Here is a 25887-nt window from a genome sequence, read left to right on the forward strand (position 1 = left end):
ATTTTTTGTTATTTGCAACATTCATCTGACAGGTTAGATCATGTGGTATTTTTATAGAGCAGGTTGTCACGGACGCGACAATACCAAATATGACATTTTTCTGGTGGTTTCAGTTTTACATAACAAAGCATTGAAAAAATATTATTTTAGTGTCTCCACATTCTGAAAGCCATAGTTTTTATTTATTTTTTGGGTGACTGTCTTGTGTAGGGGCTCATGGTTTGATTGGCACTATTTTGGGGTGCGTATGACTTTTTGATTGCTTGCTATTACACTTTTTGTGATGCAAGGTGACCCAAAAATTGCATTTTTTTGTACACTTTTTCTTTTTTTCTTTTAAGTGTTCACCTGAGGGGTTAGGTCATGTGATATTTTTATAGAGCAGGTTGTTACGGACGCAGCGATAAGCAATATGTATACCTATTTTATTTATGTACGTTTTACTTAATATCATTTTTGAAACAAAAAAAAAAATCATGTTTTAGTGTCTCCATATTCTGAGAGCCATAGTTTTTTTCAGTTTTTGGGCGATTGTCTTAGGGAGGGTCTCATTATTTGCGGGTTGAAATGACTGGCACTATTTTGGGTTGCATATGACTTTTTGATAATTTGCTATTACACTTTTTGTGATGTAAGGTGACAAAAAATGTCGTATTTTTTTTACGGTGTTCACCTGAGGGGTTATGTCATGTGATATTATTATAGAGCAGGTTCTTACGGACGCAGCAATACCTAATATGTATACTTTTTTTAAATTTAAGTTTTACACAATAAAACAAAAAAAAGATGTTTGTGTCTCCATATTCTGACCCATATTCTTTTTAATTTTTGGGGTTATTATCTTAGGTACAGACGTGGACAAAATTGTTGGTACCCTTTGGTCAATGAAAGAAAAAGTCACAATGGTCACAGAAATAACTTTAATCTGACAAAAGTAATAATAAATTAAAATTCTATAAATGTTAACCAATGAAAGTCAGACATTGTTTTTCAACCATGCTTCAACAGAATTATGTAAAAAAATAAACTCATGAAACAGGCATGGACAAAAATGATGGTACCCCTAACTTAATATTTTGTTGCGCAACCTTTTGAGGCAATCACTGCAATCAAACGCTTCCTGTAACTGTCAATGAGACATCTGCACCTCTCAGCAGGTATTTTGGCCCACTCCTCATGAGCAAACTGCTCCAGTTGTGTCCGGTTTGAAGGGTGCCTTTTCCAGACTGCATGTTTCAGCTCCTTCCAAAGATGCTCAATAGGATTGAGGTCAGGGCTCATAGAAGGCCACTTTAGAATAGTCCAATTTTTTCCTCTTAGCCATTCTTGGGTGTTTTTAGCGGTGTGTTTTGGGTCATTGTCCTGTTGCAAGACCCATGACCTGCGACTGAGACCAAGCTTTCTGACACTGGCTAGTACATTTCTCTCTAGAATTCCTTGATAGTCTTGAGATTTCATTGTACCCTGCACAGATTCAAGACACCCTGTGCCAGACGCAGCAAAGCAGCCCCAGAACATAACAGAGCCTCCTCCATGTTTCACAGTAGGGACAGTGTTCTTTTCTTGATATGCTTCATTTTTTCGTCTGTGAACATACAGCTGATGTGCCTTGGCAAAAACTTCGATTTTTGTCTCATCTGTCCACAGGACATTCTCCCAGAAGCTTTGTGGCTTGTCAACATGTAGTTTGGCATATTCCAGTCTTGCTTTTTTATGATTCGTTTTCAACAATGGTGTCCTCCTTGGTCGTCTCCCATGTAGTCCACTTTGGCTCAAACAACGACGGATGGTGCGATCTGACACTGATGTTCCTTGAGCATGAAGTTCACCTTGAATCTCTTTAGAAGTCTTTCTAGGCTCTTTTGTTACCATTCGGATTATCCGTCTCTTAGATTTGTCATCAATTTTCCTCCTGCGGCCACGTCCAGGGAGGTTGGCTACAGTCCCATGGATCTTAAACTTATGAATAATATGTGCAACTGTACTCACAGGAACATCTAGTTGCTTGGAGATGGTCTTATAGCCTTTACCTTTAACATGCTTGTCTATAATTTTCTTTCTGATCTCTTGAGACAGCTCTTTCCTTTGCTTCCTCTGGTCCATGTCGAGTGTGGTACACACCATATCACCAAACAACACAGTGATTACCTGGAGCCATATATATAGGCCCAATGGCTGATTACAAGGTTGTAGACACCTGTGATGCTAATTAGTGGACACACCTTGAATTAACATGTCCCTTTGGTCACATTATGTTCTGTGTTTTCTAGGGGTACCATCATTTTTGTCCATGCCTGTTTCATGAGTTTATTTTTTTACATAATTCTGTTGAAGCATGGTTGAAAAACAATGTCTGACTTTCATTGGTTAACATTTATAGAATTTTAATTTATTATTACTTTTGTCAGATTAAAGTTATTTCTGTGACCATTGTGACTTTTTCTTTCATTGACCAAAGGGTACCAACAATTTTGTCCACGTCTGTACATGCTAATTTTTTGCGGGATGAGGTGACTGTTAGATTGTTACCATTTTAGTGGGCATACAGCTTTTTGATCGCTTGCTGTTGTACTTTTAGTGATGTAAGGTTACAAAAAATGGTTTATTTAGCACAGTTTTTAATTTCACGGTGTTCATCTGAGGGGTTAGGTCATGTCATATGTTTATAGAGCCGGTTGATACGGACGCGGTGATACTTATTATTATTATTATTATTATTATTATTATTATTATTATTATTTCTACTTTTCCCTATTTATTTTTACCTATATTTTTTTTAACTTCATTTGGGGAAAATGATGTTTTTTTCCAGTACATAAAAGTATGTTAGCGATGATTAAAAGAGAATGGAAATCTCCAGATAGGAAATTATTTATTTCCAGAACTATGAGGCGTAGACTTCCCTTTTAATGATGAGGATGAGACACTGTTAAAAGGGTTGTCCGAGTTATGGAAAAAAAATATATAGCACTGAAAATCTGATGGGCAGCAATATATAACTAAGCTAAGCGAGTTTTATGCAAAAGAAATATATATATTTCCTCATTTCCCTGGTTCTTTTCTGGCCCTTTGTTTACATGCAATAAAAAACAATCTCTGCCCCTCCCCCTGCACTGCTAAGGGACTGAATACAAGTGCTGCCCTAAGTGACATGTCTGCCTGCTGGGAGACTCTGCAGCATGTTGTAAGTGTAGAACTACAAGTCCCAGCTGTATAATGACACTGCTAATACACACAGGATCTTCCCCCTACCTTCTTGTGTAATGCTCTCTCTAGTATGTCAGCTCCAGTGCCCAGCATTGTCTCCTCACTGCCTGCATAGCTGTGCAGCTGAAGGGGTTAAGAATCCTAGCAGAGAGTAGACGGCAGTGAAGGGGGCCGTGGCCAGCACAGTGACGTCTGGTTTACAGGCTTGTAAACTACCTTTATCAGAGCAGGGAGAGAAGCTGACATCACAGGTCATGTGACCCTCAGTGAAATATGAGAAATCAGCCACTGGAGATAAAGTGAGTTAATTGAAAAGCTGTTACATTTGCTTAGTTAGGAACATAGAACCAAAAAATAACTCGGATAACCCCTTTAACCGCTTGCTCCAAAGTTGATGTTTCCCTTTCAAAGTTAGTTAAGGGATCAAATTCTCTTCCCTTTGAAGATATGGGATCATTTAAAAGATCCTATGGACAAGAAAGTAGATTACAGTCTAAAAAAGACCTGGGAATCTGTTGCGGCTATATTTAAGCCCAATGTAGCTGCAACTTCACTATTTCGATTCTTGAAAAAATGGTTACAGCAGTTAGAAGTCCTTATTAAGGAGGGTAGACCTTATGATACCTTAGTGGATTCTTTCCCTCTTTTATTAAAAGCGGTAGATTGATTGATTATTTATTTATTTATTTTTATCTGATGCGACAGCGGAGTCAGTTAGAATGGCCGCCAGAACCTCTAGTCTATCGGTAGTAGCAAGGAGGGCCCTATGGTTAAAATCATGGACGGGGGATGTTGCATCAAAAATGTTATTGTGTAATTTACCCTTTCATGGCAACTTAATGTTTGGGCAGGATTTAGAGACTATATTAGAGAAAGCAGCAGACTCTAAAAAATCAGTTCCAAAAGAAAAGAATAAAGGAAAATATCCGTTTTATAAAGCTAAGAAAAGGGGTGCCTTTCATTCCAAAAGAACAGACTAGAGGAGGACAGTGGTCAAAAGGAAAAAAATCAAAATATGGGAAGGAACAGAGGTTTCATGTTCACCCCCAAAAATTCAGAAACTTCAAAACAATGACGCCAAGATTCAAGTGGGGGGAAGGCTACATTTTTTCCTAGAAAACTGGGAAAATATCACCCAACGTGCATGGGTGCTAAACATAGCAGAAGGTCTCGATATATTGCCTTCCGTCTTCCTCCCCCAGTACATTTTTTCAGGATAACACCCATTCACAAGACATCTCTCCTTCAGGAGTCTCTCGAGGAAGGTGTCCGGGACCTTCTATCTCAAAGAGCTATTATTCCAGTACCCTATTCAACAGGATACTACTCAACAGTGTTTTTTGTGAAGAAGCCCAATGGGAAGTTCCGTTTGATCCTAAATCTAAAAAAATTGAACAAATTCATAAAATGCAAAAAGTTCAAAATGGAATCCCTAAGGTCAACCATAAACTTATTTAAAAAAAAGCAGATTTCCTAGCATCAATAGATTTAAGAGATGCATATTACCATGTACCAATATGCAAAGAAGCTCAAAGATATCTGCGGTTTGCAGTATTTCTGGGTAAAAAGTTATATCATTTCCAATTCCAGGTTCTTCCCTTTGGGATCACCTCTGCTCCGAGAGTGTTCACGAAGGTGATGATAGAGGTCATGGCACGTTTGAGAAGCTGAAATATCTTAATACCCTAATTAGACGACCTACTTGTGGTAGGGAACTTGGAGGAAAATCTAGAGACAAATATATCAAAAACATGTCAGATTCTGTCCCAATTAGGGTGGATCATAAACTGGGAAAAGTAAAAACTCACCCCTTCACAGAGATTAATCTTTTTAGGCGTTTACTTGGATTCCATACTGCAAAAAATGTTTCTTCCGGCCGAAAAAGTATCAGAAATGTTTTTTTTTTTAAAGTATCAAGATTCACAGAAATTGCAAGTTGTTCAGTCAGGGGAACAATTGGGTTATTAGGCTCTCTGACATCGTGCATTCCCGCAGTAAAATGGGCCCAATTCCACATTCGTACCCTGCAACAATGGTTACTAGGATGTTGGAACAGAAAGCAAGAGGCCTTAGATCAGATAATCCTGATTCCTCCTTGGGTAAAAAAAAACCTCACTTTAGTGGTGGTTAACCACTACCCGACCGCCTAACGCAGGATTGCGTCCTGCGGGCGGCCGGGTTATTCCTCCTTGATGCGCAGGATCCGAAGGTAAACTAGTTGATCTACAGCCTGCCAGCGGAGATCATTCGCTGGCAGGCTGTAGATGCAGATTTATTTTTTAACCCTTGAAAGGTATATCAGACGCTGTTGTGTTAACAGTGTCTGATATATCTGCTACCTGGTCCTCTGGTGGTCCCTTTTGCTTGGATCGACCACCAGAGGACACAGGCAGCTCTGTAATAAGTAGCACTAAGCACTACACTACACCCCCCCCCCCTGTCACTTATTAACCCCTGAGCACCCCGCAGTCATTGATCACCCCCCTGTAAGGCTCCATTCAGACGTCCGTATGTGTTTTGTGGATCAGCGGATCCGCAAAACACTGACACCGCGGATCTGCAAAACATGGACACCGGCAATGTGCTTTCCGCATTTTGCGGATCCGCACATTGCCAGAACTACCGTATATAGAAAATGCCTTTTCTTGTCCGCAATTGCGGACAAGAATAGGACATGTTCTATAGGCTCTACAAAAAACGCAGTGTTCGCCCGTTCAGGCCTGATCTTGTGCGCACACTTGCGTTCAGTCCGCCCCACTGCAGTGACAGAATAATTTTTGAGGGGCATGGCGAGTTCATAGAAGATTATTTTTTGGGCCCAAGTTAGCGGATTTTTTTTTTTTGTTTTTTTTTGTTTTTTCTTACAAAGTCTCATATTCCACTAACTTGTGACCAAAAATTAAATCTCACATGAACTCGCCATACCCCTCACGGAATCCAAATGCGTAAAATTTTTTAGACGTTTATATTCCAGACTTCTTCTCACGCTTTAGGGCCCCTAAAATGCCAGGGCAGTATAAATACCCCACAAGTGACCCCATTTTGGAAAGAAGATACCCCAAGGTATTCCGTGAGGGGCACGGTGAGTTCCTAGAATATTTTTTATTTATTTTTTGGCACAAGTTAGTGGAAAATGTTGATTTTGTAAGAGAGAAAAAAAAAACAAACAAAAAAAACATTTTCCACTAACTTGTGCCAAAAATAAAATATTCTAGGAACTCGCCATGCCCCTCACGGAATACCTTGGGGTATCTTCTTTCCAAAATGGGGTCACATGTGGGGTATTTACACTGCCCTGGCATTTTAGGAGCCCTAAAGCGTGAGAAGAAGTCTGGAATCCAAATACCTAAAAATGCCCTCCTAAAAGGTACTTTAGGCGGGGCTAAATTGTGAGCAACCCTGTAAAGCCTAAAAGGTACTAGTTGGACTTTCGGCCCCTTTACGCACCTAGGCTGCAAAAAAGTGTCACACATGTGGTATCGCCGTACTCAGGAGAAGTAGGGCAATGTGTTTTGGGGTGTATTTTTACATATACCCATACTGTGTGTGAGAAATATCTCTGTAAATGACAACTTTTTAATTTTTTTTATACAAAGTTGTCAATTTACAGAGATATTTCTCTCACACAGCATGGGCATATGTAAAAATACACCCCAAAACACATTGCCCTACTTCTCCTGAGTACGGCGATGCCACATGTGTGACACTTTTTTGCAGCCTAGGTGCGTAAAGGGGCCGAAAGTCCAACTAGTACCTTTTAGGCTTTACAGGGTTGCTCACAATTTAGCCCCGCCTAAAATTCCAGAACAGTAAACACACCCAACAAATGACCCCATTTCGGAAAGTAGACACCCCAAGGTATTTGCTGAGGGGCATATTGAGTCCATGAAAGATTGAACTTTTTTTGTCACAAGTTACCGGTAAGGCAGACTTTGAGAGAAAAAAATAAAAAAATCAATTTCCGCTAACTTGTGCCCCAAAAAAAAAAAAAAACTTCTTCTATGAACTCGCCATGCCTCTCACGGAATACCTTGTGGTGTCTTCTTTCCAAAATAGGGTCACATTTGGGGTATTTATACTGCCCTGGCATTTTAGGGGCCCTAAAGCGTGAGAAGAAGTCTGGAATCCAAATGCCTAAAAATGCCCTCCTAAAAGGTACTCGTTGGAATTTGGGCCCCTTTGCGCACCTAGGCTGCAAAAAAGTGTCACACATGTGGTATCGCCGTACTCAGGAGCTGTAGGGCAATGTGTTTTGGGGTGTATTTTTACATATCTCTGTAAAATGACAACTTTGTATAAAAAAAAATGGGAAAAGTTGTCTTTTACAGAGCTACACCCCAAAAAACACATTGCCCTACTTCTTCTGAGTACGGCGATACCACATGTGTGACACTTTTTTTGCAGCCTAGGTGCGCAAAGGGGCCCAAATTCTAAAGAGCACCTTTAGGATTTTCACAGGGCATTTTTTACGCATTTGGATTCCAAACCACTTCTCACGCTTTAGGTCCCCTAAAATGCCAGGGCAGTATAAATACCCCACAAGTGACCCCATTTTGGAAAGAAGACACCCCAAAGTATTCAGTTAGTGGAATATGAGACTTTGTAAGAACAAAAAAAAAACAAAAAACATTTTCCGCTAACTTGTGATGAAAAATGAAAACTTCCATGAACTCACTATGCCCATCAGCGAATACCTTACGCTGGGTTCAGACCTGAGCGTTTGCGATGAAGCGTTCTGTATGCACGATTGTACGTGTTTTTGCAATCGCGCATACAGAGACAAGCGAACGCCCATTGTTGCGCGTTCCCGCTGAAGTCTATGTACGGGAACGCGCGACAAGACGCCCCAAAGAAGCTCATGTACTTCTTGGGGAGTTGGGCCTTTTACAGCGCGATCGTACGCACTGTAAAACGCTCAGGTGAGAACCATTCCCATGGGGAATCATTGGTTCTTGCCTGTTGAGCGGTTTACAGCGCGTAGGAACGCGCTGTAAAACGCTCAGGTTTGAACCCCGCCTTAGGGTGTCTACTTTCCGAAATGGGGTCATTTGTGGGGTGTTTCTACTGTCTGGGCACTGTAGAACCTCAGGAAACATGACAGGTGCTCAAAGTCAAAGTGCGTAAATTCACATTTTTGCACCATAGTTTGTAAACGTTATAACCTTTACCCAAACCAATAAATATACACTTATTGCATTTTTTTTAATCAAAGTCATGTAGAACAATAAATTTAGAGAAAAATGTATATAGAAATGTAGTTTTAATTTAAAAATTTTACAACAAAGTGAAAAATGTTTTGTTTTTTTGCAAACATTTCGGTCAATTTTGATTAATATGAAAAAAAGGAAAAATGTCAGCAGCAATGAAATACCACCAAATGAAAGCTCTATTAGTGAGAAGAAAAGGAGGTAAAATTCATTTGGGTAGTAAGTTGTATGACCGAGCAATAAACTGTGAAAGTAGTGTAGTGCAGAATTGTAAAAAGTGGTCTGGTCATTAAGGGGGTTTAAGCTAGGGAAGCTAAGCTGGTTAAATCCGGACCACCTAAAAGGAGTAGATTGGTCCCCCGATCAGACTCAAACGATCACCACCGACTCAAGTCTGTGGGAATGGGGAGCTTATTGCTCTCTTCATGCCTGCCAAGGACGATGGTCCATGGATCAGATGAGTCAGTCATCAAATCAGAGAGAACTCTGGGCTGTTTGGGAGGCATTAAAAGCTCTGTCTAAAGATACAATAGGGAAAGATCTACAAATAAGGTCCGACAATACAACGGTAGTAGCCTACCTAAATCATCAGGGAGGAACAAGGAGCGAAAGTCTGGGTCAATTGGCTGAAATTTATTTTTTCCTTGGGCAGAAAGTCACGTAAATTCCCTATCAGCAGTACATCTCAAAGGATCTTTAAACGTAAAAGCAGACTTCTTAAGTAGAGTACCTCTAAAATCAACAGAATGGAGCCTGGAGAAGCGGGTCTTTACACAAATAACCACAATGTGGGGGACTCCGCAAGTAGACCTTTTTGCCACAGCACAAAATACAAAACTCAAAAGATTATTTTTTCTAAATCCCTTTGACGGAAACATAGTGGTGAATGCGCTGGCACATAAATAGGAATTCCGCCTAGCGTATGCGTTTCCTCCTCTAGTGTTAAAGATTATTGAGAAAGATCCGACAAGAAAGGGCTCATGTGATACTGATGGCTCCACTATGGCCAAAAAAATCATGGTTCACGGTTCCGTCTGTTAAAACTTTTGTCAATAGAGAGTCCATGGATCCTTCCCTGGACAAAAAACCTACTAGTCCAAGGTCCAATCTGTCATCCTCGGGTAGAGAAGCTACACCTGGCTACTTGGAATCTGAAAGGTTAACTTCAAAAGCCAAAGGACTTTCAGATGATATAATCAATACCATGGCAGCTAGCAGAAAGGTAGTAACCTCAAAGATTTATTCCAGAGTCTGGTCAAAACTTTGTGACTGGTGTTCTGAATCAAAAAATTCATGCCAGATTTTTTCTGTTCAGATGGTATTAGGATTCTTACAATCTGGTTTTGACAAAGGGTTACGTCCTAATACTTTAAGGGTCCATGTATCAGCATTGAGTTCAGTTTTTGATATGAAAATCGCTGACCACCCTTGGATCTTAGTTTTAGAGGCCACCCAACATTTCAGAAAATCAGACTATTTGTTTGTCCAGTTCCAGGGGAAATTTAGAGGTCATAGAGCCACAAAAGACTCCTTAGCCAGATGGATTAAGTCGGCAATATTAGAATCCGCCAAAAAATTTCAAAGCCCATTCCACAAGATCGATTTCCACTTCTTGGGCAGAAAAAGCTAATGTTCCAGTAGAACAAATTTGTAGGGCAGCAACCTGGTCCAGCCCTCATACCTTTTATAAAGCATTATAGGGTATAGGGTCAAAACAGGAGCTTTCCTTCGGTAGGAGAGTTTTAGAGGCTGTTGTCCCTCCCTAGGATAACATTGATCTGATATAGCTCATGGTATGCCGTCATGGATGATGAAAGGGAAAAAACATATTACTTACCGGTAATTTCCTTTTTCATGAATCCTCCATGACGGCAGGGTTTTCCCGCCTCCTTATATAAAAAAAAATATACATTTTTTTTTTATATATAAGGAGGTGTTAAGTATGTGTGTGTGTGTGTGTGTGTGTGTGTAATACATTTTTTTTATATAATCTTGGAAGAATAGATTCTCTAGGCTGTCGGTCCAGAAGACACTGAGGATATGCTGGAGGAGGGTCTATTTTATACTTCCTGTCCCTACCTGGTTAGAGGCGGGTCATCACTCATGCTATGCCGTCACGGAGGATTCCTGAAAAGGAAATTACTGGTAAGTAATATGTTTATTTTATTTTTTTACTTGAAACTTTTAATTTTTTGGGCGGAAAACTTTATTTTTTCAACTTTTTTTTTCACTTAATTTTTTGTCCCACTTTGGAACTTGATCCCCTTTACAATGCAGTCCAATACTTCTGTATTGGAATGCATTGGCTGTATGAGTAATACACTGTGTATTACTCATACAGCTTCCGGCCTGTACCGGGACATCAGGGCATACCAGTAGACCCTGTGTCCCCAAGAGGTTAAAGACGCAGCCAATTATCACTTTTGCACTTTAGTTTTTTCCTCTGCAGTTTCCAAAAGCAAACATTTTCTGTAAATATGGCTTATTTTTTGTGGGGGTGAAAGTTGTATTTTTTTAATGATGGCATCATTTAATTTACCATAGTGTCTATTATATTTTACACATGGAATTTAATCAAGTGTAAAATCGAATACCATATATGAATTGATCATATTGTAATTCTGTCACATCCATGAATGTAGGAATCATGATGTATTAGGATTGGTTTAGGTATCTAATATATAATTATGAAGCCCATTATATTTTACTACATGAAAAAAAATATGAAAATTTTTAATCTGAAAGCCATAACCTTTTCGCAAAGGTACAGCACTGTGTGATGGCTATTTTTATTTAGTTTATATTGGTACCATTTTGGGGTACATACAACTTTTTGATCATTTTTGTTAATGTTTTTTTTCCCTTTCATCCTCCATGACGGCATACCATGAGAGATGACCCGCCTCCAACCAGGTAGGGACAGGAAGTATAAGTTTGACTCTCCTCCGGCTCCTCCTCAGTGTCTTCCTGTCCCTCCAGGTAGGAGATGGGTTTTCTCTTATGGTCGCCGACGATGAAGAAAGAAGTAGAAGAAGGAAAGTGGATGCCATGTGAGGAGGCAGCAGGGTCCGGTCCCCATTGGGGAAGCCGGGCTCTGGAAGACCTGTCTCTTACCTGCTGCTGGTGCGGGCAGACAGGTCCATGTGGGGCCGGACACTCAGGGAGTCCCTCCGGTCGGTTGCGATACTCCACACTGCGATCCGGCATGGCCGGCGCTCACAGTGTCGTCACTGGAAGTGGACGCGCGTCATGCGTTCCACGAAGCGTTCCACAGCTCACTTCCGGATTGGGGCCTGAGAGCACTTCCGGGCGGTGGATCGCATGCCGGCGGCGGCGGGAAAATTCAAAAAAGCGCACAGGATTATGGCGGAAGTCGTCCTCTGATCTGAGGTCTGGAGGTAAAAACTATTTAAGGGGGGAACAGTGACTTTTGTTTCCCTAAAAAAGATGCTGGACCCAGGTGAAATTATGGAGAACACTCAGGGATCCGTACCAGTGAGTAATTTACCAGGACAAGGGTAAAAGGCAGTATATTCTGTTAGATTAACCCTTATGTATTTTCTTTCTTTCTGTATGTGTGCAGAGCGAGAAAGAGAGTGCTCAGAAAGCAAAATCTAGTCAGAGGGCAAAAAAGTGCAGTCTCTGTTCTATTAAACTTTCTGATTCTTCTGCTAGGAAAGTGTGTAAAAAATGCACTGACAACATTTCTAAGGATTTAGTTCCGTCCCTAAAAGAAGAACTTAAAAACACAATTAGGGAAGAAATCAGGGCTGCTATGTCAGACACCTCATTAATTCCTTCCTGCTCCAAACAGGCGCAGGGACCAGCGACAAAAGCATCTGATTCAGAATTTGAGGAGGACTCAGAGTCGGGTGAACTCGGGTCTGAAGATTCTGGTTCAGATTCCGAATTTAAAAACTATCTTTTTTCATCGGAAGATACCAAAGAATTAATTAAGGCAGTTAGAGCCACTATGGATCTTTCTGATGAAAAAATCTGTAGATCAGTCCATGACGAGATGTTCAGTGGTTTTGAACAGAGATCTAACCGAGGTTTTCCGGTGCATAAAAACATGCACGATCTGATTAAAAGAGAATGGAGGTCCCCGGATAGGAAACTATTCATTCCTAGGACAATAAGGCGACGTCTCCCCTTTTCTAGCGAAGACGAAGCCTTGTTAACCACCTGCCCTAAGATAGATGTTTCTCTGTCTAAATTAGTGAAGGGTCCTAACGCCTTACCATTTGAAGACATGGGGTCATTAAGGGACCCCATGGATAAAAAGACAGATCAGACTCTTAAAAAAACATGGGAAGCTTGTGCTGCCCTGTTCAAACCAAACCTAGCGGCAACCTCAGTATCCAGATCATTAAAAAAATGGCTCACACAGTTAGAATCCCTACTGAAAGGCGGTAGTACATACGGTGATCTTAAAGATTCCTTTCCGCTCCTAATCAAAGCGGTGGATTTCCTATCTGATGCCACTGCGGAATCTGTCAGGATAGCTGCTAAGGCATCTGGGTTAGCGGTCGTGGCAAGAAGGTCCCTCTGGTTAAAATCCTGGTCAGGTGAGGTCAGTTCAAAATTAAAATTATGTACCTTACCTTTTCATGGTAATCTATTGTTTGGAGAGGATTTAGAGTCCATCCTAGAAAAGGCTTCCGATTCTAAGAAGACCTTTCCCAGAGATTCCGGGAAGAGGAAATTTCCCTTTCGGAGAGTTAAAAAAGGGACCCCCTTTCAAGCAAAGAAAACAAACAGGGACTCAGGCTGGTCAAGGGGAAGAAACCAGAAGAGTAGAGGGTACCTGTTTTCTTCAAAGAATACGGAACCGTCAAAGCAATGACGCCAGTGCTCAGGTAGGAGGGAGACTAAGTTGTTTTTTAGACTACTGGGAAAAAATTACAACAAACCCTTGGGTCTTAAATACGATCTCAGAAGGCTACAAAATAGTTTTCCGTCTTCCTCCTCCCTCAAATATTTTCAGGGTAACTCCCATTCAAAAGACAACTGTTCTCCAAACAAATCTGGAGGAAGGGATTCGGAAGCTTCTGGCTCAAAGGGCCATAATTCCGGTTCCCTATTCTCAAAAAGGTCAGGGATATTATTCAACCGTTTTTCTAGTAAAAAAAACGGACGGGAAATTTCGGTTAATAATAAACCTAAAAAACTTAAACAAATTCATACAGTACAACAAATTCAAAATGGAGACAATAAGATCAACCGTGAATCTGCTGAAAAAGGGGGACTTTTTAGCCTCCCTAGACTTAAGAGACGCATACTACCACATTCCGGTATGCAAACAGTCCCAAAAGTTCCTGCGGATAGCGGTTTATTTGGGGAAAGTTCTGTTCCATTTTCAATTCCAGGTATTACCCTTTGGGATAACCTCGGCCCCCAGGGTCTTCACAAAGGTGATGCTGGAACTAGTGGCCCACCTGAGAAGGAGGAATATCTTGATCATTCCGTATTTAGACGACCTACTGATAGTAGGCGAGTCAAAACAGTCACTAGAGAACAATCTCTTTGTGACCTGCCAGACGCTGTATCTGGCGGGATGGCTAATAAATTGGGAAAAATCAAAGCCAGTCCCGTCCCAGGAAATAGTTTTCTTGGGTCTCTCCCTGGACACCACTCGTCAGAAAACGTCTCTTACAGAACAAAAAGTCTCTGGAGTGGTAGAAAAGGTCTCACGGTTTCAGAGTCATCCATCCTGTTCGATACGAGAAGCCATGAGACTACAAGGGACCCTGACTTCTTGCATCCCTGCAGTAAAGTGGGCTCAGTTCCACTCTCGAATTCTACAGCAGTGGACGCTGGCCTGCTGGGACAGAAGCCAGAGCTCTCTGGAACAGACAGTTCTGGTTCCTGTTTCGGTGAATCAGAGTCTTCAGTGGTGGAAGCAAGTAAGCCACCTACGCCAGGGAATTCCGTGGAATACGGAGGAGCAGGTTTTCATCACTACAGATGGAAGTCCTTGGGGGTGGGGAGCGCATTACTCTCATCACTATTTCCAGGGGGCCTGGGTAAACCACCAGAAAACTTGGTCCTCAAACCAAAAAGAATTGATGGCAGTTTGGGAGGCCATAAGTGGCGAGTCAAGACATAGAGGGAAAGGATGTCCAAATAAGATCAGACAACACCACAGTGGTAGCGTACTTAAACCATCAAGGCGGAACAAGAAGCCTATGTCTGAGTCAAATAACAGAAAAGATTTTTTCCTGGACAGAAGGAAATATAAGATCCCTTTCAGCGGTCCATTTAAAAGGAAGCTTAAATGTGAAGGCAGACTTCCTAAGCAGGGTCAAGATATATCAAACAGAGTGGAGTCTGAAGGAAGAAGTTTTTCTCCAAATAACCCAAAAGTGGGGAGTTCCCCAAATAGACCTCTTTGCTTCAGCCACAAACGCAAAAGTAGACCGCTTCTTCTCCCTCAATCCAAGAGACAAAAGCGAAGGCATAGATGCCTTTTCAATAAAATGGAGGTTCCATCTAGCTTATGCCTCCCCCCCCCCCCCCCCCCCCTACAACTAATGTCTCGGGTGATAAAGAAGATAAGGCAAGACAAAGCCCATGTTATTTTGATAGCTCCCTTATGGCCCAAAAAATCATGGTTTCCTCTTTTGAAGATCATGTCAATCCAAAGTCCATGGATCCTTCCTTGGGATCAGGATTTGTTGTCGCAGGGTCCCCTTCTCCATCCCGAGGTGGAAAAGCTGCATTTGGCAGCTTGGAACCTGAAAGGCCTGACAGATCCCGTCATCAATACTATGTCGGCCAGTAGAAAGGAGACAACCTCTAAGATCTATAATAAGGTTTGGAGAACCTTTAATACCTGGTGTGTAAAAGAAAAAGTATCCCCTGAAAAATTTTCGGTCCTTTCAATTCTAGGTTTCTTACAGTCTGGGCTGGAGAAAGGTCTTCGTCCCAATACTCTGAGGGTTCACGTATCAGCCCTTAGTGCAGTTTTTGATGAAAAAATTGCAAATCATTCTTGGGTTGTCAGATTCCTTAAAGGGGCAGATAGACTGAGACCATCATTGAAAGCTATGACTCCACCATGGGATCTTAATTTAGTTCTATCAGGTTTAACAGAAAGCCCCTTTGAACCTTTATCATCTGTCTCTATAAAATATATAACACTTAAAACCCTGTTCTTAGTAGCAATTACATCAGCCCGCAGGGTTAGTGAAATCCAGGCCCTGAAAATTAATGAACCTTTCTGTGTTATCTCTGCAGATAGAATTACGTTTAAGTTAGACAACTCCTTCCTTCCCAAAGTTGTGTCTAATTTTCACAGGCAAGAAGAGATATTGGTTCCCTCGTTTTGCGACGACCCGAAAACAGAAGGGGAGGAGAGGTTTCATAAGTTGGACGTGCGGAGAGCAGTGCTTATATATTTAGAGGCCACGAAGGTTTTCAGAAAGACGGATTCCTTGTTTGTTCAGTTTCTTGGCTTAAACAAAGGGCAGAGAGCGACAAAAAATACCATTTCAAGATGGATTAAGACGGCGATCTCAGATTCATATAAAGCGCTAGGGAAATCACCTCCTGAAGCCTTTACAGCTCATTCTACGAGATCGGTTTCGGCCTCTTGGGCAGAGAGGGCAAACGCTTCATTAGAGCAAATTTGTAGGGCAGCCACCTGGTCTAGCCCTAATACTTTTATTAAACATTACAGAATCCATGTTAAGGCAGGTCAGGATCTAGCCTTTGGGAGGAAAGTCCTTCAAGCTATAATCCCCCCCTAAAATTGTTAATATGTTATATCTCATGGTATGCCGTCATGGAGGATGAAAGGGAAAAACCAAATTACGTACCAGTAATTCCCTTTTCATGAATCCTCCATGACGGCATAGGGGTTTCCCACCCTAAAAAAAAAAAAAAAAAAAAAAAAAAAAAAAGGGATATATGTAAATATATACGTTCATAAGATTATGATAGGCCTACACATAGGTGATGGTGTGTGTGATGGTGTGCAAAAAAAAAAAAAAAAAAAAAAAAAAAGATTCGAAAGAACACTCTCTAGGCTGTCGATCCAGAAAGACACTGAGGAGGAGCCGGAGGAGAGTCAAACTTATACTTCCTGTCCCTACCTGGTTGGAGGCGGGTCATCTCTAATGGTATGCCGTCATGGAGGATTCATGAAAAGGGAATTACCGGTACGTAATTTGGTTTTCTTGGCTGGGGCAAAACCAAATTGGCTATTTCAGCTGTAGATAAATATTGTTATATTTTAATAGTTCAGGCATTTTTTAGGTGGGCGGTTTAAGTAATAGTTAGTTTTGTTGTTTTTTTTTTTAAACTTTTATTTTTTACACTGTACTTTTTAGTCCCCTCAGGAAGCTTGTACTATAGCTAGGAATGAGCAAATCGATTTGCCTCAGCAGAACCTGTCTACTGACTGTCAGGGCCAGACATATAGCTCCAGATTTCTAGTGGCTCAGTTGCTGCTTATGAAGCCACATTTGAGCTTCTGTCGGAACAGTGTCACTGGGTTAGATGGTCTGGTCCTGTCAATCAGATTGGACACTTCTTTACCTGTGGGAACAGCCCCTCCCAGATGAAGAACCTTTGCTTGCTCATCCCTACCAAGAGAATATTATATTTCAATCTATGGTATTTCCACAGGCTTCTTGTCAGGACGTCTTCGGGCATGGCTTTGGAGGCAGCTCGCTATGACAGGCCTGGGAGCCTTCACATAGTGTGCCCTCCGCATCCATTCTGTCCCCATAGAGAATGAATGGGTTCGCACCCGTTCCGCACAATTGCGGACGTGTGAATGGAGCCTAATAGAGAACTGACTTTTCAGTGGCAGAAAAATGTGGCACAACCTATTGGGCATATCTGTTGCAAAAATAGCAATTTTCATTTTTCACCATCCACAACACATTTCTTAAAAACACCTATGGAGTCAAAATGCTCACTTCACTCCTCAAAAAATGTGTATGGTTGATTTCTATTATGTGAATTGGTCTGAATTTTAAAATTATTGGTTTTGGAAATCTTCTTGAAAAGTTGAAAAATTGCTTCTAGAATTTTAAGCCTTCCAATGTCCAAAAAATAAATAAAATGAAATTTACAAAATGAAGCATACATAATGTAGACACATGGTGAATGTTAATTAAAGAGGACCTTTCACCACTCCTGATATGCCTGATGTAATAGCTACATGCATTCCTAATGTATAACAATTCTTGAGCATCTATTCTTATGGCTCTATGTTGTGCCCTAACTGTATTATTTCTGCTAGAAGTTATGAATGAATTGCTAGCAGTCTGCGGTAAAGATACAGAGGGGTGTTATAACTTTTAGTAGAAATAATAGAGCACGACATAGAGCCATAAGAATAGATGCTCCAGAATTGTTATACATTAGGAATGCATGAAGCTATTAAATCAGGCATATCAGGAGTTGTATAAGGTCCTCTTTAATTAACATTCACCATGTGTCTACTTTATGTATGCTTCATTTTGTAAATTTCATTTTATTTATCTTTTGGACATTGGAAGGCTTAAAATTCTAGAAGCAACTTTTCAAGAAGATTTCCAAAACTAATATTTAGAAAATTCAGAAATGCATGAAGCTATTAAAACAGGCATGTCAGCAAAGGTAACAGGTCCTCTTTAATAACTATTTTGCATCATTTTGTCTTAAAGTAGAACATTTCTAATTTTACCTCATTTTCTTTGTTGGTGTGTATTATTATTTTTTTTGTTTGTTTTTGTGTTTCTTTTTTTGACAAATAAAGGTAAAAAATATTTATTTACATTTACTACTAACATGAAGTATGACCTATCACGAAAAATCATTTTCAGGAAGGCTTGGATAAGTAAAAACATTCCAAAGTTCTTACCACATAAAGGGACACATCAGATTTGCAAAAAGGCTTGGTAAGATAGGTGACAATTGGCTGTATCTGCAAGGGGTTAAAGAATGATCCTGTTAGAACAAGTCACCCCCCTCCACAGGTCAGACCCCCACCGACTATGAGAACCCCTTAACATGAAATGAATATAGAGGCTGGTCAACCATTCATTCTGTATGGGACTGTTGGAAATGGCTGAGCAATGTACTTGTCTGTTTCCAGCAGTCCTATACAGAATGAAAGGAGTGGCATGGTGCATGCTCAGCTAGCCACTACATTCATTTTGGGGTATGAGTCCCAGAAGTCGGATCCTCACCAATTTAATAGTTATCCTCTATCCTGTGCTATAACCGGAATACCCATGTAAATATAAATTACATATAAAATATTGGTGCCTGTCTTGGATTGTGATCTTTTAGTTTATCAGGTATTTCTGTATTTCCCCCATAAGATACACACATTAAAACTTCTTGTGAACATGTCTGCAAATCCTTTGATGACTAGACCTCTCCTTGCAAGTAAGGTAAGATGTATTTTGTCTGTTGTGTTCTCTACACTTCAGGGTGCAATCCTTTCCTTAAACTTACATCACATTGACCCATACAATTCAACGAGGCAAAACACCTAATTCCTTTTTTCTTTTCATGGATCATTTTGTGAACGAGAGTAACCCTTTCTGTTTTTTCCATGTGATAAAAAAACATCTGCACGGAATTATCCATTTCTTTTAAGGATCTGATTGCTGATAAATCTGGTGCAAGGTTGGCACGTACTCCCAGATGTACACACTGATGTGCCCATAGACTTTAATGATCAGTAGGCTATTTGATTAGGAAATAAGTGAAAAGACGTATTAGAGATAAAAGATAACGTAGGAGTAGTTATTTGGAGGATTTGTACCAAAAGTAGTGCAAATGCAAAACAGAGTAGTAGCCTATGGAAACCAATCAGATTCCAGATAGATAGATAGATAGATAGATATATATATATATATATATATATATATATATATATATATCTATTTACAGGTCCTTTGGCAGTGACCTGATTGGTTGTCATTGGCAAATACTCAACTTTGCAGCAGCTTTGTTATATCTCCCCTTTTTGTCTTCTTCCTCCTCACGTAATTACCGTCTATTAGTGCCCCATGCCACTAGATATTGGCTTAGATATCCACACCATCCATGTGGAAATATGGAGGTGCAATCACCTCCACAGAATAACAGGGGCTCATTGTGCACTTTCTCTCACTGACTGATTACGGAGCTGTTATCCTTAACCCTTTCATCACTGGGGGATGTTTTAGACATTTATTCCCCAAATTTCACAGTTTTGTAATGCAGCATTATAAAGGTTTAGACCAGGGATGCCCAACCTGCAGCCTTCCAGCTGTTGCAAAACTGCAACACTCAGCATGCCTGGACTGCCAACAGCTATTAGCCTACAGCAGGACATGGTGGGAGTTGTCGTTTTACAACAACTGGAGGGCCGCAGGTTGAGAATCCCTGGTTTAGACAATACTGTTTATCCCCAATCTTATAAAGAAATCGGTGGCCTGGGATAATAATTGCTAGTTGGGGGTTATAATTGGGGTTGACACTTTTCCCAACAAAATATACTGACCAAGTTAAGCCACACCCCAAATGGGGCGAGGTTGTCGGGTCATGGCTCAACACGGGTTGTTAAGTCGCTGTCATACTGTGGCTCCCATTAGTGCCCCCTAGTAATATTAATGCCCCCATTAGTGCAACCAAGAATTAATAATGCCCCATTAGTGCCCCTCCGTAATAGTAATGCCCCCTAAAATTTAATGTACCCCAGAATGAATGCCCCCATTAGTACCACCCAGTAATAGTAATGCCCCCATTAGTGCACTCCAGAATTAATGCTCCTCATTAGTGCCCCTAAGAGTAATGGCCCGTTAGTGCGCTCCAGAATGAATAATGCCCCTATTAGTGCGCCCCAGAATTAATGCTGCTCATTAGTGCCCTCCCAGTAAGAATAATGGCCCATTAGTGCGCCCCTTAATTAATAATGCTACAATAGTGCTTCCCAGAGTTAATAATGCCTCCATTAGTGCCCCATAGTAGGAGTAATGCCCCCATTAGTGCCCCATAGTAGGAGTAATGCCCCCATTAGTGCCCCCTTTTGTGCTTCTGCAAAATAAAAATAAAAAAAGCACTCACCTTCTCCATTTTCTTGCGCTGTGGTGAACACTCACTGCTCACTGGAAGCTCAGAACAGGACCTGCACTCCATCGTGAAGATGTCTCGCAGGTCCTGTCCTCCAGTCAGCAGCAAGTGTTCCCTGCAGCGTGAGCAAATGGAGGAGGTAAAGGCTGCACTGATGAGAGCGCTCCACAATGGAAGCGCTCATTAGTAACTGGCCTTGTAGAAAAATTACCGGCAATAAGAAAAAAATTACCGGCACAGTCAGGGCCACTAAAATACCAGCCTTGACAGTGAGATACCGGCCGGGTGGCATCCCTAGTTATAATACATGACTGTATTAATGCATAATTGCCTGATGCTCGCACAAAATGGATTTGTCATGTTAGAGGGTTGTGCACTTCACTTCTGGGGTATTTTATCTATATTTACATTCATTTATTAGCTACGTCATGCTATACTTTGGGGCTTAGGGAACACATGATGTCTGTTCCCTGCATGTCCCCATAAGCAGATCTGAAAGCAGGGATACAATGGTTCCAGTCCATTAAGCCTCGTTCACACGTCAGTGATTTCCATCAGTGATTGTGCGCCAAAAGCAGGACATAAGGTATAATGGAGAGATCTGTACCTGTTCTGTGTTTAGAGCCGCTCCTGGTTTTGGCTCACAATGATTGATGGAAATCACTGACCGAACACTGATGTGTGAATCAGGCATAAGATCTATTTTACCAGTCATCTGTATACATCTGCATACACCGACATGCAGAGAAGGCAAATTGGGAAAAACTCCATATGATCTTAAAATTAGACAGCTCTAAACTAGAGCAGGCAGAAGGTGCACCAAACTTCTCACAGTGGCTCACTATGATCGCTTTGTGACATCTTACCAGTAATGGTAGACACTTAATTATGGCTTACTTCAGACCAATATGTTGCACCAAAATCTAAGTGCAGTTTGGTGCATTTAAAGATTCCTAAGCCATGCCTCCTTCTAGACACTCAGGGTAGGTTCACACAGTTTTTTAGAGGATGTCTTGGGGCAGATTTTCTTGTTATGTTTTTTTTTTGCCAAAGCCAGAAGTGGATCCAGGAGGAAGGTGAAGTAATCCTTTCATTATTTCTGATTCCTTTTTAATCCACTTCTGGCTTTGCCTGAAAAACTTACAGTAAAATCCACCTCAAAACCTTCTCCAAAAACAGTTTGAACCAACCCTTAACTATGTGATGAGGTGCAAAAACCCATAGGAGATGATTCATATGTGATACATCTGTGCTTAACTGGTAGAGGAACAGCCTGCTGGAGTTCACCAGATCTAAAACTGCCAAACCCCATTGACTAAAATGGGATCTTGCTGCTTTCTGGCATAAGTTATGGCTTTGGCTGGACAGAAAGTCCTGCATGCACTGCTTTGTCCACCAGAAACCAGAACATACAGTTGCAAGAAAAAGTATGTGAACCCTTTGGAATGATATAGATTTCTGCACTAATTGGTCATAAAATATGATCTGATCTTCATCTAAGTCACAACAATAGACAATCACAGTCTGCTTAAAGGGGTTGTCCGGGTTCAGAGCGGAACCCAGACATCCCTCCATTTTCACTCCGGCAGCCCCCCTGACATGAGCATCGGAGCAGTTTATGCTCCGATGCACTTCTTTGCCCTGCACTAAATTGCGCAGGGCAAAGGTATTTTTAGGAGTCCCGATGACATACCGGGGCTCTCCATGGGGCTGACAGGAACCCGGGTGACGTCACCGGCACTGATGGGTGGGATTTTGCTCTGCCCTAGCCAGTAAAATGGCTAGGGCAGAGCTAAAGCCCACCCCTCAGAGCCGGTGACGTCGCCGAACACACTGCCGGACGGAAGTTACCGCCCGGCAGTGTGTTATTGAAAACAAAAAAGCCTGTGACCTGCGCGATTTAGCGCAGGGCACGGGAGTGCATTGGAGCATGAGATGCTCCGATGCTAGCCTCAGGGGGGCTGTCTGGGTCAAAATAAGGGTATGTCACCCGGACAACCCCTTTTAAACTAATAACATACAAAGAATTAAATTTTACCATGTTTTTATTGAACACACCATGTAAACATTCACAGTGCAGGTGGAAAAAGTATGTGAACCCCAAGACTAATGACATCTCCAAGAGGTAATTGGAGTGAGGTGTCAGCCAACTTGAGTCCAATCAATGAGATGAGATTGGAGGTGTTAGTTACAGCTGCCCTGCCCTATATAAAACACACCAGTTCTGGGTTTGCTTTTCACAAGAGGCATTGCCTGATGTGAATAATGCCTTGCACAAAAGAGCTCTTGGAAGACCTATGATTTAAGAATTGTTGACTTATATAAAGCTGGAAAGGGTTATGAAGTATCTCCAAAAGCCTTGCTGTTCATCAGTCCACGGTGAGACAAATTGTCTATAAATGGAGGAAGTTCAGCACTGCTGCTACTCTCCCTAGGCGTGGCCGTCCTGTAAAGATGACTGCAAGAGCATGGCGCAGACTGCTCAATGAGGTGAAGAAGAATCCTAGAGTGTCAGCTAAAGACTTACAAAAGTCTCTGGCATATGCTAACATCCCTGTTAGCGAATCTACGATACGTAAAACACTAAACAAGAATGGATTTCATGGAAGGATACCACAGAGGAAGCCATTGCTGTAAAAAAACAAACAAACATTGATGCATGTTTACAGTTTGCACAAGAGCACCTGGATGTTCCACAGCAGTACTGGCAAAATATTCTGCGGACAGATGAAACCAAAGTTGAGTTGTTTGGAAGAAACACACAACACTATATGTGGAGAAAAAGAGGCACAGCACACCAACATCAAAACCTCATCCCAACTGTGAAGTATGGTGGTGGGGGTATCATGGTTTGGGGCTCCTTTTGATGCATCAGGGCCTGGTCGGATTGCTATTATCGAAGGAAAATTTGAATTCCCATGTTTATCAAGACATTTTGCAGGAGAACTTAAGGCCATCTGTCCACCAGCTGAAGATCAACAGACGATGGCTGTTGCAACCGGACAACGACCCAAAGCAAGTAAATCAACAACAGAATGGCTTAAACAGAAGAAAATACGCCTTCTGGAGTGGCCTAGTCAGAGTCTTGACCTCAACCCGATTGAGATGCTGTGGCATGACCTCAAGAAAGCGATTCACACCAGACATCCCAAGAATATTTCTGAAACAGTTCTGTAAAGAGGAAGGGTCAAGAATTACTCCTGACCGTTGTGCACGTCTGATCTGCAACTACAGGAAATGTTTGGTTGAAATTATTGCTGCCAAATGAGGTTTAACCAGTTAACCACCTGCACTGTGAATGTTTGTTTAGATTTTGTGTTCAATAAAAACATGGTACCATTTAATTATTTGTGTGTTATTAGTTTAAGCAGACTGTGATTGTCTATTGTTGTGACTTAGATGAAGGTCAGATCACATTTTATGACAAATTTGTGCAGAAATCCATATCATTCCAAAGGGTTCACATACTTTTTCTTGCAACTGTATTTACCCTTGAATACCATTAGAGTCAATAGGGTCTGGCGTTGCATGGCTGTAGCAAGCTGGATCAGTTAAACTCAAATGTGAATCAGTCCTAATCCAGCACAAGGTATATACACCAGTATTTTGGCACAAATTGATTCACTTCAATTAGAAGTATTCTAGTGCAATTACCTTAATCTCCTCCAGTGTCTTCTCTACATGTCTTCTAGTCTCAGACATATGAAAGCCCTGCAGCTTCTGCTTGGGAACACAGCACTCATTATGAGCGATGTGTTGAGGGGTTGTTACCAGCATGGGACTAATAGATTCAGCTACCTGTTACAGTCCAGGGTTGGCTTCTCGACATTACAATCTGATCCTGCCAATTGCACAATGCCCTCAAACAGGGGATGTAAGTAACTGACTAAGGCCCCTGAACTATTGCGGACAGATATCCAGCAACGTTCATGATCCACTCATAGTTGTAAGAGGATAATAATTGTATCTGGAGCAATAATGATCTGATCTCTTTGCAGGCACCATCATTGTTCCCGTCGCTCTTTGATGGCAGCATTAATAGGGATGTACTCATAAGAGCCCTGAGTTTTACAGCAAATCTTTCTGAGAACCTGGCTAAAGAGCAGCAGTATGATGGCCCCCGTCACCTTAAAGAAGACTCCATCTATGCAGTTCTGTTTAAAGATCCAGCAGTACTCCAAAGAAATCTTGTACCATTATTACTCTTCCCCGACATGGAAATAAAAGAAGAAGCCTATAGATGTATTAGAAGTACTGAAACATTACTAATGTAACGCAGGAAAAGTTCTTCATTTTTTATCTTCAGTAATAAACTTGTTAGACCTGAAGTGGTGGAAGTGTTAGCATTATCCACTAATGGTCATCCTCGACAAATACGGAAGTGCAAACAGCTTTGCACAATAACCTTGGCTCATTGGGCACCTTCTCCACCCTGAGGCCTCGTCCACATTTCCATGTCAGTGACACATCCATGAAAAAAAAACCATACGTGTTTCTTCCATGAAGATGTCCATGAAGGATCAGTGATTGGTTCGTGTGTCTGTTTTTTACTATCCGTGTGTCATCCGTAATTTACTGATGTGGCTCAGCTGAAAATAAATTTCCAAAGAATGTTCTATCCGTCTCCAGTGAATAACGGACCCATAGATTTCTCCAGGCATTCTTGGTGCACATCGCGGATCAAAGTAGTGCAGGTCTCCGTGATTTTTTATTTTTACTGAACCATGGTCAGTAAAAAATCCTGAAATGTGACGGTTATGTGACCCAATTAAATCAATGGGTATGTGTGCTGTCCAGAATACAGAGCGGACGTATGAAGGTGGAATGACCATTTGTTTCCCCTTTTAATGAATGTGAGGGGCAAACTATGCTATTCTGCCTGCTGGGCAACACAAAGTTAAAATGTAAGCTAAACACCAGTGTGAACACAGTTTAGAATAAAAATAATAATAATAATAATAATAAAAAAAAAAAACGAAAGTCCCACATGATGATAGATAGGATTTATTAGAACAGTTTTAGCCTACAAAGATAATTTTTCTCCACACTTGCTCAGTCAGCAGCTAGTAATTTGGTTGTAATGACTAATAACAGGATGCAAAATATTAATAATCAACATGACCAGGTTATTGTCTATTCTTTTGGGGCCACACCTTCCGTAGCACAATATCAGACCACACGGTAATAGTGCCTGGAAATAATGACCATATCCGAAGCAAATCAAATTTGATGTCCCGTATTAACTCCCAGACCGGCCTGACTCCTAAGTCGTTTCCCCCTTCATGCAGGACCAGCACATCTGGGGGCCTAGTCAACCGGACATACCTGAGGACTTCCCTCAACACACATTCCCACAACATGCCTCTTACCCCGATCCAGCGTACTTCAGCTACGTCCCTATGAAAGCCCAGTT

The 25887-nt window shown here is 41.2% G+C and overlaps 1 protein-coding gene across 1 annotated transcript in view; it reads left to right on the top strand.

Annotated features, from left to right (window-relative positions):
- The window catches only part of LOC122927864 (armadillo repeat-containing protein 10-like), a 90019-nt gene extending 64929 nt beyond the window's left edge, over positions 1 to 25090 (top strand). The window contains exons 5-6 of the mRNA XM_044280158.1: positions 18734 to 18805; positions 24473 to 25090. Of these exons, the coding sequence (XP_044136093.1) occupies positions 18734 to 18805; positions 24473 to 24748 (348 nt within the window). The 3' untranslated portion in view covers positions 24749 to 25090. The remainder of the gene's footprint in view (positions 1 to 18733; positions 18806 to 24472) is intronic.
- Positions 25091 to 25887: the final 797 nt, after the last annotated feature.

The sequence above is a fragment of the Bufo gargarizans genome, chromosome 2 (genome assembly GCF_014858855.1).
Source record: "Bufo gargarizans isolate SCDJY-AF-19 chromosome 2, ASM1485885v1, whole genome shotgun sequence".
NCBI lineage: Eukaryota > Metazoa > Chordata > Amphibia > Anura > Bufonidae > Bufo > Bufo gargarizans.